Genomic DNA, 19753 nt, shown 5'->3' on the forward strand with positions numbered 1-19753 from the left:
CATTGCTCTCCCTGATTGCGATCATGATGGCAGCATGGATGATCCCACCTGCTGCCGCTGGTGATGTTTTTCTAGTTAAATCCAAACAAGAAGGTGAAGCTAAATGCAAGGAGTTCGGAAACGAGTATGGCTACTACGCCCTCTATCGTGATGGACCCAAAGGCAATGATATTCACTACTCGTGTGGTTACCGGCATGAAACGAAAACCAAGCTAAATAGGTCCAATAAATGTGACCCAAAGCACATTGATTCGTACGCGTATCTCCAAGGCACCGATTTCCACTATAGCTGCGAGGATGGCAAGTTGATGCTAATGGACTGCAGACTGGACGATAGCGATAACGCTGCCGGCGAAGTTCGAAGTCCCCTTTACAATATCCAATGCAAACCAGCTCCAGGTTACCAATAAACTACACATGGACCCTGCCTGGTTTACGTGATGTAGCTTCAATGCCAATGAGCAGGCTGTTTTTATCCATCGATGATGATGACCATGATTAATAGTGTGCAATGGATTTTCACTTTTAAAATAAACCGGATTAGTACAGCACCAAGAGACAGGCCTGTCTCTCACATATGAATGGAATTATGGGATGCATTGGTAATAGGCTGGATGACGATGTAACGTAGATCCTTTTATTGAGCACATATTCTTGCTATTGTTACAGAGACCTCCACAGCTTATCGGAAAGCATACTCTCCATCACCCCCTTCTTGCTTTTCCTTCGTCACTATGACGCAGTAAATAGATACCTCTCTACAGCTGTTGATCTCTTCCAGCGTGTCTTTTTAGATGCATGTGCATGCAATTCCTCCCTCCTATCTCATGATGAAAACGATATTCAAATCCATATCCATAGAAATTCGTATGTATTGAAAACAAGTTGATACACGTAAATAAAGCTGCTTCTATATGATGGCTATCTGCTATCCACATAACAAAAGACTGCAAGGCAGGCTGCTGCAAGTAAAGCATGTTGCTTGAGACAATGGAGTGAAGACCTTGCTAGTAGCAACTGCTGGAATGAACGCTGTTACGGGGTTATCGTGGTAGAGGAGTGTACAAGAGAAGGTGACGTGTCAAGAAACGTGGGTGTTGCAGTGGGGTGCGTACAAGCCATGAACTTGCCATTGAGTCAAAGACAATCGGATCAAGATAATTGTAAGGTTGACATGGATGGGTTGAAGCAGGACAATCGTTCGTAGCTGGTGGTTGTACTTGAATGAGGCAACAGTTGAGAGTGGGAGGAAGGACAAGAAGCTAGGAGTTGAATGGGAGGAGTGGAAATTAGTACATTTTGCTAATATTGGATGATATTTCTTTGTTTGAGCGTTCTCATCCAAATCCCCTCGGATCAAGAAAGTTGAAGGATGGAGATGATGGGCTGGAGTAGGCGAATCGTTCATATGCAATGGATTGGGCAATAAAGGTGAATGGGAGAGAAGGGGCTATTACTTCAAAGTTTGCGAGCACTCATCTTGTGTCGCGTATACACGAAAAACAAATAGACTTGTAAATGAGAACATCTGGGAACATGCTGCATGCATGCTGTATGCGGTGGAAGGGGTTGGCAGGCACTCGGAACCTTCCGCACACATCATCATTGTGTGACAGTAGCGATTTCTTTGTTCTCATGCATATCTCTATATACGGCAACGCCTACCAAGATGCAGTGTTCTCAATCCCACCCCATGTAGCAGCAATCGTCATGGTCACAAGCTATATTCATGGACCTACATCGGATTAACGAATCACAAAGGATGCCAAGAGATGGATGAAATGGTGGTGAGGTTGTCTGATGAGTGTCGTTTTGTGATGATGCAATGGGACGAGTTGTGTATCCTGCATCCCTCAATTGTTTCTCAGCAATCGATATAAAAAAAAACTACGCACAGCAATCTTTGTCCATGTGTCAAAGTTCTTTCCTTCCTTATCATGTTTCAACGATACTATGGCAGGTAATAGGGTATCATCTCGAGATGGAATGTTCAACAAAATAACATCCTCTACACAGAGTTGCTCGTGGAATGAGCTTTCAATATCGGATGAGATGCCGTCAACAACAAGGTGGTTGTATGGCCTTCTATATGTCTACGAATACTGCCCAAAGCGCCTCCTCTGATCAGACGCAACCAACAAAGTCGGATTGTAATGTATCATGTAACACCCAAATCTGCAACCCATATCCACTCACAGGTACTTTGTAGACGAGCAGTCGGTAGATGGTCTTGTTAACGACTATATCGCTAACCACGGCAAGCGATTGGAGAGGTATATATCCATTGCTATGGTAACAAGCATCCGTTTCTTGGTTGCTTACAGGTTTATTTTTTTTAGGAGTGAGCGGCAAATCCTAGTGGGCCCTGTTTTTGATAAGGCCATCCAACACTATATATGCACAGAGAATGCGTTTCCCGATTGCTATGAGCAAGCTGCTCATGAGGTGTATGCTCGCGTGAAAGGACAGCTTTTGGATCCACAAGAGACATTGAAATATCCATTATCCCTTCAGGCAAGTGAAACCAATGTATACCACACGCTGCCTGGGTTGTTGACATTATGCTGGGTGATGTAGTTTGAGATGACCCTAAATGATATACGGAAAGACATGTATTACAGAACACGAAGCTTGCTTTCTCAAAGTCGCAAAGTTGATAAGGAAGTCATCTATGACCGCCGGGCGGAAGAAGAGCACTTGCATCATTGTCGTTACCTCCTCCATGATAATAGGTACGTATGAAATAGACATTCCAAGGAAGTGCGAGCGGGTTATATAACGTATTGGGACGACATCACCATGATAGATTCGCACGTCGAGGGTATCTCTCTAAAGGTGGGTTCCTGGAGAGTGAAGCCATCGGCGAAGTCATCCATCATGTGTTTTGCAAAAGTGGTATGGTCGAATTGGAAAAGCATGAGTTGGTGCCAAAACCACTTATTGTATTGGCCTATGTTTTGGTAAGACTTTTTTTCTATCCATATCAGCGCTACATTAGCTAGTGGGACTCAGGTGATCGAATATCAATAGATGCGTCGTTGCTTCGAATCCATCCTCAATCCTGCACGTCCAGGTCGAGAACTTAAAAAAGTGTTTAGACAAGACGGCCCTTCCATGTGGCTCTATCAAAGTACCGTACCAGATGGCATAAATGGCTTCCTCAAATACATTAATTGGGACAACGTACAAAGCGTGCAAACGGGAGTCGTCCATCACCCGCCTGTGGAATTTAGAGGAGTCTACTCTTACATTCAGGAGGCTAAAGAAGGCTTATGGTCATTAGCGTATCCACGTTACAAGAAAAAGTCATAGACGCGATTGTTATGTATGTGTTAGATGCAAAAAGTATGATCACGTGTAGTCATCACTCACAGAAACCGATGTGTCGGTGAAAATAAAGATGAGCTGTCCTTTCAAATCTACAAGTCTTCCGTTCCCTTGTAACTGGACAATGGCACTCCCAACTACATCCCATTACAACCACTTTCAAGATGACCAAGAGAATACTGTGCACCATTAAGCCTCGGCTGTGACAATTCCGCAACGAGCTCCATGACCATGGGGTCCCTGCCAATGCTGTCGCCTCTTCCCACCAGGTCCCACAAGCGGGTGGTGCGTGTGATGCTTTCTCGTCGTGATACTATAGCATAGTGGCAATGCTATATAGCAGCTTTACAACGGTGGCATACTCTCTTTATGAAGCAATACGATGCACCTGGTTCATTAAGGTGAGGAGGGATACAAGTGTTTGCATGGGTAAAGGAGTCATGTTTACCATGGTGAAGGTTGGATAGGAATGGCATGGATCATGCGGCATGGGTGGCCATGCCACAACGGCCAAGAATTCAATCGATCGGCATTCACTACGGGATACAAGATATTACTCAGGATGTTTGTATGATGGTTGGCCCTTGAAGGATGATCAAGACGATCCGACACAATGACGGGATGGATAGCATCAAGAACAAAGTACAGGGTTGGCTATGATTATTGTGGCCTTGGATGGATCACGATGGTGGATGATTAAGGATGGCCCTCATTACCCTTGTACATTTTACGCTATACAACCGCAGGATTGGATGATGGAAATCGTACGACTTTATTGAAGAGGAATGCTGGTGGTATGGTTCGTTTATATGGGAGGGATGAAATAGGGAAGGACAATAGATTAGAAAAATGCGTGTATCATGCAATAAAATCAAGCTAGTCTTTTACTTTTCAATCACCCAGCAGCACATAGAGCATTGGGATAAAATGAAAGATGAGGATAATAATGGGGTTTATTGATCAACCAGAAAAGTTTCTATACTTTCTCTTTTCACACGTTAATGCATACCTTCTCTTCCTTAAAATGTCCATGTCCTCCCAATTGAATTCATAAAGTCGAAGATGTAAAGACTCAAGTCCGTCAAAGTTGCTGCCAATGGCGGATGGATGACCTTCCAATGCTTCTGCATCAATTACAAGGCGTCTCAAATTTGGATGAAGCTTTATCTTGCCAATGAGGTCGTAACCGATAGTCCATCGATCGCAAGCCAATGTGAGGCGCTCCAAAGAAATACATGCTTCAGCAAGCTTGAGAATCAAAGGGATGGCTTTGTGTATCGTAATAGGACGATCAAAATGTAATTCAAACGCTTTCAACTGTGTCAGCTGAGGCACCTTGTAAAGCCAAGAATCCGATCCAGAAGAGCCCTCAAAGTGGATTGTCATTTCTTGCAGGTTGGATCGATCTCCAAGCGACAAATGATGCATGATGAATTGTTTCTTGATATGCTCGGACCATGATGGCAATCGAAACCCGATATGCCTGAAACGTGGATGTTCCAATAACGCTTCGATGACCGGTTGTTGCTCACTGCTCCATAAGGTGTCGATCGATTCCAAATTCGGTGCATGCTGTACCATCCAAATGAGAAAAGGATTGAGATTGGATGATCGTATGATAAACGGAATTCGTATATGCAAAAGCCGATTGAATGTCGTAGTTGTTTGAGCATCCAGCAATCTCCTTGCCATGAAATCCAATCCATCCGATCCAGTGATGAAGGTCTCCAAGGTATCGCTATGCTGCATCATAAATCGTAGCAAGGCATCCTCATTGAATTTGGCATGACCAATCCCTTGAGCCACACAAAGAACGCGTAATCCTTTCCCTTGATCCTTTGGAAGATCAGGCAGATGAAGACATACACAATCGGCAAAGAGTTGTTGTAACCGAGGACAATATCGTTGGATGGCTGGGAAAATATCCGATCCAGGACTGGGACGTAGTCGTAGGGATCTCAAACGAGGGAATGGTTTGAGTAAAGGTGCAATCCGGGCCTTGTTGAATCTGAATTGGGTTACCCACAGATCCAGCTTGATTATCTTGGGATAGTGCATAGTGAATAAAAATGGGAGATTTGTATCGTTACACCGCATGCTGATGGAAGTAAGGTTGGCACATGCATCCAGGATATCACAAAGTCGGTATCGGTGTGTGGGTATTTCATTGCGTTGGTATTCCAGATTGAGATGTCGTAAGGTGTTGCTCCATGCACGTAATGCAGGCAGTAATTGATCGGATGTGCGTGTCACAGATTCTATGTGTAAGGTTGTTGTCATCAATACCACGCGCCTGCTGCTCTTCTCGTATAGCCTATTACCTTTCACATCCAATCGCTGCAATGATGTAAATTGTGCATAGTGGGCCAACTTGGGTATGATTTCATGCTGTCCTTCTTGTGATACAGAGAGCCATTGGAGATAAGGCGCAATATCCGATAATCGATGATATTCATCCACTGATAAGTCCTCAGGCCCAATATGAAAAGGTATTCCACCTGCCAATGCGATCCTTTGTCGCCAGGTACGACACACATCAAGGTATCCTTTTTGTTTCCCAATCTCCAGCATAGGCTGATCATCCAAAATCCTTGGAATAAGATTGGACACCACCAGATCAATGGGCAACCTGCTCACAAAGTCCACACGCTTGCTCCAAAGCTCGTATTCGGTTGCCTTGGCTTTGACAAACTCGTGGTATCTTGGATGACAATCGGGTACATCTTGCAGCATCTGTTGATACGTCCTCAAAGCTGAAGCGTGTTGGTCTTGAAGGGAATAGACATGGCCGGCTGTCAGGTATCCAGTCACTGACCACGGTGCAATCGAGATCATGGCGAGCGCATCTTGAAGGGCAGCATTCAGTTGGTTGCAAGCGACAAGGAGAGATGCTCTCGCATCAAGGGCTGACATGAGGTTCTCCATACAATCTTGAACTTGGGTCGTCGATTCCATAATCTGGATACGCCATGCTGCTTCGTCATTGGTGTAGTCGAGTGGTCCTATTGGATATAGAACGTCAAGGTTCGTCTCGATCATAAAGAGGCTCCCCAAATGCCAAAGCCGAAAGTGGGAATGGATACGTACGCAACATTCAAGGGGTGATAGTTAGCCATCATCATGTGTTACCTTCTTGCTGCATAATAATCACTCGTCGTTGTACAATATCCAATAAAGCATCATCACTTACAAGGTACTAAAAGTGTCTTCAAGTTCCAGCCAAGGATACATGAGTATCAAGGGCCATTGTGCATTGAGTAAAACGATGGGATGTCGTTGCACCACAAAAGCGCTAAAGGGGTTTTATTCCTACGTACGTAACAGGGCTCCATCAATATCATCATAACATGAAAGCTAAAAAGTGCAAGTAAATTTTCGCATGCATGGGCGTTTTGCTAAACATAAAGCTTTTACTATTATCGCATGATGATGGCACCCTTTCTAACCGAAATGATGTATGATGGCATACTTGCCACTTGTGTGTGTGTACCATGAGGAAACACAAACCTGGCTTAGGATAAAGACAACTATAAATACCTACATCTACTTGCTACTCAAACAGCCAACGAACGTTTTATACATTCATTTTTACCCCTGCATGATGCTTGCAGCAGTACAAACGACTTGTAATAGCGATGAATGTTTTGCCATCTCCTGTATTTCTATCTTGCATATCTAGATATGCCGCTCTACGTACATATTAAACCGAAAGAGGTCTTATTCAGCTATAAATACCCGTTACTACTCGTGTGCCTTTTTTTTCTGGCTTCTCTACCCATTCAAGATGCGATTCACTCGTCTTTCCATTTTATCTCTTGTCTTTGCTGTTGCCGCCTTGGCGCCTCTCTCTCAAGCAAAATGTGAGGGTACTTCGGAAAAGTACTGTAGAAAAATGCCAGAATGCGAAGTGGTAGAGAGTAAGCAGAGTCATCTATCTTCCTAATAATCCATGTATACTCATAACAGCTTTCTTATTGGCCATTTCTTCAGTTCCAACGCTCACTGGTTTTATGATGCCTACATGCCGCGATAAGGTCACAACATCTGGAAGCGATCAGACTGCTGCTGGAGCTGCTTAACACCTGTGTAGGCGTCTTCAAAGAAGGTCATACGGTTTCATTCAAGTTCTTCCTATCTACAATTTCATATACAGCTTTGCTTTCCTTTTTCCCATGACAACATTTGCATCAGAATAAACATACACAATAATGTGTGACAGGCGTGGATAATGTACATCGCGATAGCGAATAGGGCGTTTTACTTATGTGGATGATAAATGACTAGGACAGAACCCCATAGGTAAGATGGTGATGTTACTGACAAGCTTTGATAGAGACTTATTCTTTTATATGTAAAGAGGAGGGTTTTGAACACATGCTATCCAAGCTAAGAGATAATGCATCCAGCATGTCGTACACGCGATGTTCGATGCATCTGGATGACTGGCCAGGGGTGTTTTGTTCATGTGCATAGTTCACAAAATGTGGCGGCGGCGCTCGTGTAACACGCAATCGGTTATAATGGTGGCAGCACCCGAGTTTGGCTGTTCTTTGTTTTCACCTCTTCCGTCTCCAACCGCATTTCGCTTCGACCGGACAATGACGCTTCCCACTGCTTTCTTGAAACAATCCCTTTCAAGGTGACAAGCTACCTTTACATCATCAGGTCTCTGCTGCGACCATGTCACAACAAAGGAAAACCACGATGCCATGGCAACGTTCCCTACTTGAATTGCCTGTCAAGACCCTAGCAACCAGTTCCACAAGCGAGTGAGTGGCTGTAGTGCTACAACATGCTAACAATACTATGTAGCAGCAGCTTTGTCTGTTCCCAACAACCATGACTTGCTCTCTTTAAGAGATCCACCACCGACTCCATCAAGGTAAACTAGGGTACAAGAGATTGGATATCATATGCACCATGTTAATGATTAATAAGAATGCATGATGGTGGATGGCGTTGATGACCATATCACAATGGCCAAGGATTCCATCGATCAGCAATCGCCATGTGGGATACAAAACATTACTCAGCATGTTTGCATGGATGAGTGGCTGTTGAAGGATGCTCAAGACAATTACGGAATGGACAACATCAAGGACAATGTGCTGGATTGCATCTATAGGCAAGAAAGGCTATGCGTTTGTGAGGTTTGAAGGATCAAGGATGATGCAGTATTATGGATGGCACCCGCGTTACCTCATACCATACACAGCGATTGTTTATTCACCCACTCTGAAACATGTTCTTGTACATTTTATGCAATACAACACCACCTTGATTGGCGTTCAATGGAGGAATAAGGATAGAGGGACAAAGTGATCCGGTTGTGATTATCTCCTCTACTCAATCATTGTAGGAGACGTTTTATACAAAATAAACAATTGGGATAGATGGCTACATGAAGATACACGCTCATGGAATGAAAACAACGTATTTTAGCTTGCAAATATTGGTTGTATAAAACAAGGACTTGTATGTCACGTTATGTATTTGGATGTGTCGTTGTCGAGTTTAGAATCCTGTATAATCAAAGGTCTTTATTAAACTGCTTTGCTCTATCATCGATAAATCAGGAAAGGCTATGCCACGTTCAACTTGTCTCTGTGCTTTTCACCATCAAGGCGGGAAGGGGAATGGTATTTACAACATCTGGGCAGGTTACACAATATGCAAAAAGAAGATACATGCTTGAATGCAAAATCAACAGCTTTCTATCTTTCACGACCATGACTATCAGCGTTCAGTATGAAGACGTCCTTGTCACCAGTGCCCATCACGGACAAGGCGACACCATTGTATCAGCAGCAACTCATGACATTGGCCAGCTTTTGTCCCGATTGATGGAGAAACTTGATGAGCGAGCAACTACATTGGCGTGTGGAGCCCAGTTCGATCTTGCGTTACGCGATGCCGCCATGATGCGAACACTAGCACCTGGATCCTCGTTGGGGTATTTGAGAGCAGGCAGCATTTATCAGGAGCAGGGACGACAACGTGCAGCCGTGATGATGTATGATCAAGGTCTTGACAGGGTGCCTTCATGCGATCCTTGTTACACGCAGCTTGGCCAATGCCGTTCTCATGCTTTGAAGGAGGAGGATACCAAACGCGTTGATTTTATCAGTCGACTCCCTATGGATATCATTGCGACCACCCTTATCCCATTGCTGTTTGATCCATTGGAAACGACCCTCGGTCGGTTATCTCCTTTGCTATCAGTGTCACACACCTGGCGCCAAAGTATCTTGCAATGCAATATTTTGACATTGGTAGTTGACAGATCCATGATGACGCCAAATGAATTCGAGCAATCAGTAGAGGCATATGTTCCCTATGTCAAGTCATTATTCGTAAAGCGTACTCCTGTGGAGGAATCGGCCAATGATGTCGTTGATCTTTTAGTCAAGGCCCATTTTCCAGCAATTCGACATCTAGACCTTGATTGTAAGTAACATCCATGATGGTGGAAATGTTGATCTCATACTGGCTCATGAAGGTCATCGAATGCATATGTTTCTGTTTCTCGATTCGATGAGTCCCACGTTGACACATTTGAAGATTTCTCTCTTCTTTGAGCGAATTGAATCAGCTGATGCGATCCATTTGATGAGCGATATCTTGGATAGGTGTCCGCATCTTGTGAGCTTCGATATGGAATGGTTGGACATTGCAACTCCTTTGACATTGACCCATGATTATCCGAAATTGACGCATTTGGGACTGCTCGACATCATCGGTGATTCTAATATATACAACTGCATGGAGAATATCCTCAGCCATCTCCCATCATTATTGACATTCTGTGTGCATCCAATGCCTGATTCACGAATTTTGCCCACAATTCATCAGCACTGCCCCAAGTTGAAGGTGATACGATATGGCGACAACATCAGCACGCACTTTGTCAAGGATAATCAACAACAAGGATTACAAGAGCTGACAATAGGGCCCCATGGTACAAAATACAGTAGCGACGTAATCGTTTCGACCTTGGCACAATACAGTGAATCGCTTCAAGAGCTTGATTTGAGGGGAGACTCGGTGGAAGACGATGACACAGCAATCTTTTCATCCAAGTCGCAACTCGTATTGAGAAAATTGAGCCAACTCTATGTATCATCGAATAACGACTCCATTCTGCCACTTGCCTCATGGATCATCCGCCATGCACCTCATCTTCGTACGATCATGGCACATCAATTGGCGGGGGGAAACAATGATGATTTGATAAATGCTATCACAGGGCTCTCACATCTACAAAGACTCTCTGTAATGCCTATGTCTTATCATTCCCAATCATTTTGCCGCCTGATCGAGCATCACGTTCAACTTGGAAATCGTTCGACATTGCGAGAACTGGAAATATCAATCAGCAATCTTTCTCAGTGGATGATTCCCCTCACCCACCTTGGACAATTGCGATCGTTGAAAATCATCATATTTTCTGGCGTTCCTCCTAGTGACATTAAAGCGATCATCTCAGCATTGTCTCAAGGTTTACCTCTACTTGAAAGCTTGGTATTGCGGTTTACTTTTACAGATATACCGGATGGCGCGATTTCAGCCTGCCATGTTCATCCTACCATCCAAAGTCTTATTCTTCGTGCAACAAGCATGACAGACAAAGATCTCCTCAGCCTCATCAAGTTCCCAAAGCTGCAATCACTTGTACTCGATGTTCCGGTCAAGGGTTACATTCTAGAATTGCTACGCACCAAAATAGCCCATGTTGAATATCGTTGAGATTGAGTAAAGCACAAACTCTTGGGATGGAGTGTATGATCGAGGGGTTTTATATACAATGATGATTGGCAGATATGGATGATTGAAAAACCATAACATCAACAGGGTGTTTTGTATTGGAATATGGGCATGGGGTGATAATTATAAAACAAGCTCTCTCAACCTATACATGAGCACTTTTTCCTTTCAACATGGATATGGTATCATCGGATGGCTCTTGTCATCTTCATTTCAATCCAAAACCTTTATTCAACGCTATACTCTGAATGATTGGTTTTGCTATCTCCTTCACTAACCCCGTATTATAAGCACAATCCACTAGCTAAGTATCCTATCCAATGTTGCATGGAGACGTGGTTTTGAAAATGTAAGGTCGACAGATGGGGGCGTTTCTACTCGTAATAAAACTTGGGCAATCCAGTCTCGTCTCCTCGATATGTGCACATACATCTCGATCCATCCTTATCCAATACCATCGCAATCAGCATTCAAAAGAATCCACATCCTTGCTGCATGCTTGTATACCATCAACGAAGGAAAAAGATGCAAACGACCCCTCGCATTGTTGTTGTTGTAGACTGAATCCAATGGATGAATCACTTACCCAATGTCGATGTTTCCTTTGTACTTGTGAAAAAGGTGTCATAGCTGTACGTTGGTATCCTCGTGTTCCCTGTATGCCAACATGAGCCCATCCTACCTACTTTGTAGATTGTAACCGAGAAAGCCAGATCAAGCTGTGTGGTCATTGTGCTGAAGGTGGTATACACATGTCGTCGTCGTCCAATGCATCGTGGTGGTGGGGGTGAGAAGGAATCTGGGGTCAAGATGTTGTTCGTGGAATGGAGTTTGAGGAGAAAAAGGCAAGAATGAAATTGAAGGCAAAGGGGTGCCACACTGTTTTATTTATCCATCCCATACATTACATGTCGTATTTTCTAGTATGATGATCACATTCAGGACATACTCTACCCCCTTGTACATTAGCTATTTTCTCTCTTGCGTAATCCAATGCTTCCTCCAAACCATAAGATTCAAGCTCTTCGCTACAATCACCCGTCAAATCCAAGAGCACTATCTCTTCCAAAGGAGGTTGTCGATCAGCCAAATGTCGTATTCCATCCACATTAAACCCATCTTGTATGGAAATAAAGAGTTGTTTCAAGCAAGGAAATTGATAAAGGCAATCAAATGCTTCGGGTGACTGGAAGAACCCATTCTCATGATGCTTAAACGCGAGTGATTCAAGATGCGGTAGTTGTTGAAGGCCAGTAAGGATGGAGACATCAAAAGTATCCAAGGTCTTTTCATGCGTACTCAATGCAAGGGATCGTAACGTGTTTATCTTGCCAATCGCATCGATGCATGGCAACGTCATCCAATCACCATGATAATAAAGCGATGCCAATGGGATTGAACAATCGGCTGCAGCTTCAAGAAAATGAACCATGTCATCGGCGTCATTATCCACTTCAATCGCCAAATGCTGCAATGCATGCAAGGTTGCCATGGCAACAAAAAACCATCGTGGTAACACAACTTCATTGGGATCCGCATAACGAAAATCGGTGCGAATGGAAAGGCTCTTGAGATGATGACAATGTTCAACCAGAGGACGTATAAATGACTCAATCTCCTCTTGTGCTCCTTGATGGAAATGATAGTCCAATCGTTCAAGGTTCATTGGGATTGGGTTGATACTTTCACGCGATCGCATGACGTCCATGTATAATGTGATGGATATCCTTGTCAACGTTGCATGGTGTCGATTGATGATGGTGTTAATGCAAGCATATTGGTCCGTGTCATAAACGTTATCCATTACAAGTTGTCGTAATCCAGTACTAGGTGTAGACGATAGTTGTTGTTCATCATCCAATGCATACGTAACTTGACGACGCCGCCACCATTCAGGCCGATAAAAAGATGGACTGCCGTATCGTAAATGACACCATTCCAAGGATTCCAATCGTGGACATTTTTCAAGCATAATTATCGGGGACATGGAAATGGTAAACCAACAACTCAATCGTAAACGTCGTAAACATGGGCATTTCGTTAAAAGAAACATGATTTCCTTGCTGTCAAATCGCTGACGTGCCAAATCCAAATTCTCAAGACGACATGGTATCAAGGATGTTTTATCCTTTACAACAAACTCGCACACAGATTCCGAATCAATGAACGTTTCCAATTGTGGGCATTGATCAAGGATCCAGGCAACACAAAGAGGCTTCTTTGACATGAATTGGTAAATGGCTTGTATGTTTAATGTGCGCACCTTGCTTCCTGCGAGTTGAATCAAGCATTGTAATATCTCAGCATTCACCCCGTTTGTATCGTAACCTATAAAGCATGTTTGTGTCATGATCCCTGTACACATTTTAAAAAAGTGCATGTCACTTACGGATAGATTTGAGTTGATCAAAGGGTATGGATAGCAATTTGCTTAGGTGGGTGGGTATTTCTTTCGCAGCGGGTATATGTTGTTGATTACGCATGCTGTCTTCGATGTCTGTGTCACCATGAACAGCCTCCTGGATGTCTGCAGCATCAAAGGATGGGTCCAACGTTGAATCAATATGCAAACAATGAATGATAGGTGACACGTCAGCGAGCCAAGCGATCATGCTGTCAATGTCAAATAGTCGTAATTGAGTCGTACGCCATGCTTGATCACACCAATAGATGACACCTTGTCGCCATAAATGACATACATGGATGCATTGTATACGATCTTTTTGAGAAAGGAGTGAGAAAATGTAACCGGTTACTTCGTGTGGGAAAATGGCAGCAAAGCTACCATTGGCCATTGCCAACATAAAAGAGACAAAAGGTAGGATGATGCTACATGGATCTTGTTTATATACAACTGCTGCGGATGTCTTGTATCACCCTAATCAGCTGCGCCCATCTCGTGTACCCATCCAAAACACTGGATCACATTATGTAGCCAGCTTTTCTTTAACACCACCCCTTTACGTATCATCCATGCATCATTTTGTTAATCATACGGCTTGGTACAACTTTTTCTATCACTGATTGCTGGCAACTTTTTTTTAGCTGCATTATGATTCCAAATCATGCACGCTTCTTTTTCATGCATGCAAACAAGCAAACATATGGTTTATCACTGTCATGATCATCATGTGGACCATCATGGATGCTTTGTTCATGTGGTGGACACGTAATAAGATAAGAGAAAAGGGAACAATAAAGAGTCAGTGAGACTATTAACTACCGATTTATTACATGAATGGGTGTCCTTATATACAAATTATGAAGAATGAGAATAGGAATGAGAATGAATGGTATGTACAGATGTTATGATTGTATCGGGACCAGCCCTTGGTATGATGCATAAATGTCACATTTGCCCCCCTCGAGGCTGTAAAGCCTAGTGGAAAAGCTTAATAGCTTTGATGATTACGGAGGTGGTATCGTGCTTTCTTATTTGCATGTGGGTGGTTGCTACTTTTTCTTTTGAGATTGAGCCGTTCTAAGATGTTTTGGGGATTTTCGTTTCTTCGTCTCCAATATGTGGTGATGGAGGATGGATCATTAAAGTTTTGAGGTGGCTCCCAAGTGTCGTCATCTTCCGAATAGCCTTTCCAACGCACTCGATACAAGAAGTTTCCTTTATGCACTTTGTGTCCAACGATGCTTTCAATCTCGTATATCTCATCAGCGGGTATATGCTCTAGTACTTGTATTGGTTTGAGCGATTGTGGCGGATAATTTCTAGGGAGTATTTCCCCCTCGTAGTTTTTAAGGACATACGACGTCCCTGCATTGGTGGTATTGATGATTTGATAAGGGCCTTTGTATGTGGCATCGAATTTGCTAGATAATTCAGGAGAGCGAACCATCACGTAATCGCCGATATTATATTGTGTCATCTTATGTTTTCGATTGAAGTATGCTTCTTGGCGTTTAGTGATAGTCTTTGTGCTTTCCCGAATGGCAGGGAATACGATATCCTTCATGTGATGTATGCGTTCAAGTAATTGTTCCTCTGACAAAGGTTCGGAGTCGGGTATATTGGTATAATCTTTGAAGTCATTGTGCCTTCGTGCAAACATGAGGGTGAATGGTGGGGTCTTATGGCGTGATGTAACGTTGGCATTCAAAGCAAGTTGGACAGCAGGTACATATGAATCCCAATTGGTGGTGGCTCCTTTCAACACCTTTTTGATACACAACGTAGCTTTTTGTACCCATCGTTCTGCAGAGCCATTGGCACGTGGGTGATAAGGTAGTACAAGTCTATGTTCAAAGCCTGATGCTCTGGCAAAACGTTTCATGAGATCATTAACGAATTCTTTGCCATTGTCGGACTGAATGATTTTAGGGAGGCCAAAGTCGCAAAAGATTTGTACGAGGGTGTTTACGATAGTGGTAGCTTCTTTGTCTGGTAAAGGACGTAGGATGCAGAAACGTGTACACATGTCAACGAGAACAAGTAGGTTGCGGTTGCCTTTTTCTGATAATTCGTAGTTGGCTAAGTCCATGGCCCAATGGTCTCCTGGTGATTCAGCTGTAATGGATTTGAGTGGGTGGTAACCTCTTTGAGCTATGTTGAATTTTTGACATTCAGGGCATTGCATTACTAAGTTGACAGCTTCTTGCTTTAAATTTGGCCAATGTAGGCCGTTATTATGTATGGCTTGTACAATTGCATTAGCGCCAAAGTGGCCAAATAGGTGGGCTTGTTCAAGTATTTGTGGTCGTTCATTCTCAGGTGGTATTAAGGTGTTTTCGGCGATTAGCTCGGCTGCTCGACTTATTTTAGTGTGATTCTCTTCGTGTGCATCCAATGTATTATGTGTGAGGTCGTCATGGCCTTCATGGAAGAGGCGTGATAAGGCATCACTCATGCCGTTTAATCGTCCTGCAATGTGTACGATGTCGAACTTATAATTGTATAGCGTGGTAAACCAATTGGTCAACATTGAATTGAGCTCTTTTTGGTGATGTAGATACGTTAATGCTTTATGGTCTGTGTAAAGGGTAAATTTATTTCCCCATAGGTATTTGTGGTATTTCTTTAGAGCAAAAATCACAGCTAGCAATTCTTTTTTGGTGATCATGTAGTTTCTTTCTGATTTGGTTAAGGCTCTTGCCATGTATGAGATGACGTGTTTGCGATTGTTATACTTTTGATATAATACAGCGGCTATACCAACGTTCGATGCATCGGTCGCAACGTGGAATCGTTCATTCATATTGGGGTAGCTAAGGATAGGTGCTTCTAATAATGCACGTTTGAGTAAATTAAAGGCTTGTGTGTGCCGTTCATTCCATTGGGATGCAACGTTATTGGAAAATTGGAGTTCATGCAGCGGCTTGGTGATATCAGCGATGTAAGGAATGTAATCACGAAAGTAATTGATGAAGCCAAGGTATGCTTGAATGTCTTTGGAGGTACGCGGCATTGGCCAAGATTGTGCATTTGTGATTTTACGTGGATCGGGTCTATGACCATTCTTGTCGACGCAGAAACCGAGGAGATTGACACACTTTTGCATGAAAAAGCATTTCTTAGGTTGAAGGATGAGATTGGCATCTGTGAGCCGATTAATTACTGTAATAACGTGTTGTGCGTGATCCTCTTTTGTGTGAGAGTATACAATGATATCGTCTACGAAGGTTGTGACGTATGGGAGATCTCGAAATATGATGTGCATGACACGCTGAAATTTTGCTGAGATAGGCTTTAAGCCAAATGGGCAGCCTCTAAACATGTAACGTGTACCATTTGGAGCAGTGAATGCGGTTTTATGCTGATGTGCAGGATTAATTGGGAAGCGATGAAAGGCACTGGCTAGGTCAAGGGTAGTGTATATAGAAGCTCCAGCAAGCTGATCAAAGATTTCATTAATAAGAGGTAAGCTATAGTTGTCATCTTCAAGATACTGATTTATTAAGCGAGGATCTAGGCATGGTCTATGTCCTGTCAATTTTCCCTCTGAGTCTTTCTTTGGTGCTAAGGTTAGCGGGCTATTCCAACGATTGTCCGCATCTGCTGGGACTTCAACGATGGTGCCACTTTCGAGCCATTTGTCGATGCACTCTTGAACTATAGGTCTCATGTTGTACGGTATGTCATATTGTCTTCTGTAGCAGTATACATCATCAGGGGTATTGATATTGATAACAGCCTGTGGCAGTGGGCATAGTGCGTATTTGTCTACTTCGCCATTCTTATCGATGCATGGTTGCACGAGTGACATGAACGTGGCTTGTTCTTCTGGTGTGCCGGCAGGCGCGTTTAGTGTCTCAGGTTCGTCATTTGTTTCTTTTTCTGCTTCTTCCAATAGATCGTCTTTCCAAGTAAATGCGAGGCCTGTATACCCAATGCCAAACTCATTGAAGAGGTTCTTTCCAATGCTAGCCTTTTTATCACGAGCAAGTTGCATGACCTCAAACGAATGTTTTATGTGGCGGTTGTTGTACCATATATCCAGCTCTTCAGTTACTCCAATACGGGCGACTTTTGTATCAGCAGAGGCAAGTTGTATATGTCCTTTTACAGGTATGATCTTTATTCCATTTTCATCACAAAACGTTTTATCTACTGCCGAAAAATTTGCGCCATCATCTAATAAGGCATGGATGCGTTTGTTTTCTATGGTCACTGGTATTAGGATCTCATCAACATCATTTGTGTTTTTAGATGGCTTACATGGAAGAGCGTCATTGAGAGAAGTAGTATCGACGATCATTGCTGAGCGATTGATCTTTGTTTGAGCTGGTGGTAAGTGTGGTAGTGGAGGAAGATTGTTCGCTAGGCGAAATTCGTTGCATTTGTGGCCGCGTAGGCGAGATCGATTGCAATATTGGCATGTTGGATTTCGATTAGGTGAACGATTGTGATATGGTCTGGTATGTCTGGAATGAGATTCACGGGATGATGTACCCTCATATCTCATGCGTGGCTCATAGGTTGTCGGACCTTCATGCACACGTCTTGTATCTTGGTCAAGTTGTAAACCAGCAATGTATTGTACGATCGATTCCAATGTTTGTTGCGTGAACCCAGTGGCGAACCTTGTGGATACCAAGTTGTAGGCAGCTTGTTTGCAGCGTAGGGAAGAGAGCAACGCCACGATCATTGGTCTGTGATATTGATCCAAGCCTGTTTCAATGCACCTTTGGTGGAAACGACGAGCATAGGTGCCCACATCCTCTTGAGGTTGCTGTCTCATGTTGAAAACGATTTCCATGCTCCTGAGTTGTTGTTCCGGTGTATCATACTTGGTGACTAGTCGAGATCGGATTTCTTGCCAAGTCAAATCAGGGTTCTCATTTATTTCAGCTGTCAGCCAAATGTTTTGTGCATCGCTTAAACACTTGGGCAACAGGCGTCTCCAGTGCTTGTCGTAATCCAGGCCAGCAGCATTGAGCTCGTTCTCGAAAGCCCTTGCAAACATTTCGGTTGACAAGTGAAGAGCCTTGGTGGGATGCCAATGGTCGCCTCCAATACATTGCAACGCCGGGAGTTCTTTGGGCACGATGTGTTCGTTCGAGTTGTTGCTAGGTGGTTGTTTTTGTTGATGTACTTCTTCCCATGTATAAAACTCGATTCGGCCAGGGTATTGTTGTTTGCAAATGTTGCGGTATTCTTCCGCTCGCTCGCGTAGATTTGCCAATTCTTGGAATGCTTGAGTTTGCTTTTCGGGTGCTTGCTTCTCCTTGATAGTGATGCGAAAGGCTACAAGTTTCTCCTGAATTTGGTCTTCAAGGCCTTGCATGGTATCGATAGCTTCTCGATACGAGTTGTTGTTTTGATTAGGCGTAGCTTGGGATTCTTCGTCCACATCCATGTCATCCTTTTGCAATGACAATCGCTTCATACGATCTTGGACGGGTTCATGGGAGTTGTTGTCGTTGTTGTGCTGACCAGCAGAGCTTGAGGAGGCAGGGGTCTTTTCTTGGTTGTTGTTGGCAGCCATATCGGTAGCAAAAAGAATTCACTGAAAAAAAAATGTGGTGGACACGTAATAAGATAAGAGAAAAGGGAACAATAAAGAGTCAGTGAGACTATTAACTACCGATTTATTACATGAATGGGTGTCCTTATATACAAATTATGAAGAATGAGAATAGGAATGAGAATGAATGGTATGTACAGATGTTATGATTGTATCGGGACCAGCCCTTGGTATGATGCATAAATGTCACAGTTCACATGTTTTATTGATGTTTCATTCCTATCATTCCTCTCCTTTGTATAAATAAGCCAGCATTCAGATTCAATAAACCTCAGTCTGATTATCTTGTGCCAATCTTGTACACTCTTGCCCTTACCTTGTCTTAGCCCTTGATATCTTGCTCATTGATCTTTATCCTTGCCTTGTTACTCGGCACGTGATCTTGCACAGGTGTGTTGTGATCATGTACCTAATGGCCACCCTTTCTGTTATAGTCTTGCTCTTGTCATTGTTGCAGCTCTTGTTCATACCTTGTTCCTTGTCCTTGATCCTTGTTACCTTAATCTCAGCCTTCTTATTATCCCTGTTTCATTGCTTGAGCCTGCTCCCTGAATTAACCTTGCCTTGTTGCATAGCAACCATCATAATCACAAACATGAGAACGATGGCTTGGTTGACCACAATTGTAGCATCATCCCATAGGAGAATCACCACTTGGCATTGACTTCTCAGTTACGGCATTCACA

At 43.3% G+C, this 19753-nt stretch overlaps 6 protein-coding genes across 6 annotated transcripts; 3 read left to right on the forward strand and 3 right to left on the reverse strand.

Annotated features, from left to right (window-relative positions):
- Positions 1 to 26: 26 nt before the first annotated feature.
- On the forward strand, positions 27 to 410 carry O0I10_011632 (uncharacterized protein; the record flags this gene model as incomplete). Its single annotated transcript, XM_058491596.1, has 1 exon — positions 27 to 410. The coding sequence occupies one exon, from the start codon at positions 27 to 29 to the stop codon at positions 408 to 410; it is 384 nt and encodes a 127-aa protein (XP_058337664.1).
- Positions 411 to 1937: 1527 nt separating this feature from the next.
- On the forward strand, positions 1938 to 3312 carry O0I10_011633 (uncharacterized protein; the record flags this gene model as incomplete). The annotated part of the gene is made up of 7 exons (XM_058491597.1): positions 1938 to 1960; positions 2017 to 2150; positions 2210 to 2273; positions 2340 to 2529; positions 2578 to 2732; positions 2807 to 2960; positions 3031 to 3312. The coding sequence occupies 7 exons, from the start codon at positions 1938 to 1940 to the stop codon at positions 3310 to 3312; spliced, it is 1002 nt and encodes a 333-aa protein (XP_058337665.1).
- Positions 3313 to 4287: 975 nt separating this feature from the next.
- Positions 4288 to 6366, reverse strand: O0I10_011634 (uncharacterized protein; the record flags this gene model as incomplete). The annotated part of the gene is made up of 2 exons (XM_058491598.1): positions 4288 to 5585; positions 5649 to 6366. The coding sequence occupies 2 exons, from the start codon at positions 6364 to 6366 to the stop codon at positions 4288 to 4290; spliced, it is 2016 nt and encodes a 671-aa protein (XP_058337666.1).
- A 2690-nt stretch (positions 6367 to 9056) lies between these two features.
- Positions 9057 to 11073, forward strand: O0I10_011635 (uncharacterized protein; the record flags this gene model as incomplete). The annotated part of the gene is made up of 2 exons (XM_058491599.1): positions 9057 to 9774; positions 9827 to 11073. 2 exons carry the CDS (start codon positions 9057 to 9059, stop codon positions 11071 to 11073), a joined length of 1965 nt encoding a protein of 654 aa, XP_058337667.1.
- Positions 11074 to 11995: 922 nt separating this feature from the next.
- On the reverse strand, positions 11996 to 13886 carry O0I10_011636 (uncharacterized protein; the record flags this gene model as incomplete). Its single annotated transcript, XM_058491600.1, has 2 exons — positions 11996 to 13419; positions 13481 to 13886. 2 exons carry the CDS (start codon positions 13884 to 13886, stop codon positions 11996 to 11998), a joined length of 1830 nt encoding a protein of 609 aa, XP_058337668.1.
- A 597-nt stretch (positions 13887 to 14483) lies between these two features.
- On the reverse strand, positions 14484 to 19028 carry O0I10_011637 (uncharacterized protein; the record flags this gene model as incomplete). The annotated part of the gene is made up of 1 exon (XM_058491601.1): positions 14484 to 19028. The coding sequence occupies one exon, from the start codon at positions 19026 to 19028 to the stop codon at positions 14484 to 14486; it is 4545 nt and encodes a 1514-aa protein (XP_058337669.1).
- Positions 19029 to 19753: the final 725 nt, after the last annotated feature.

The sequence above is a fragment of the Lichtheimia ornata genome, assembly GCF_029851405.1.
Source record: "Lichtheimia ornata isolate CBS 291.66 chromosome Unknown scaffold00095, whole genome shotgun sequence".
Classification (NCBI taxonomy): domain Eukaryota; kingdom Fungi; phylum Mucoromycota; class Mucoromycetes; order Mucorales; family Lichtheimiaceae; genus Lichtheimia; species Lichtheimia ornata.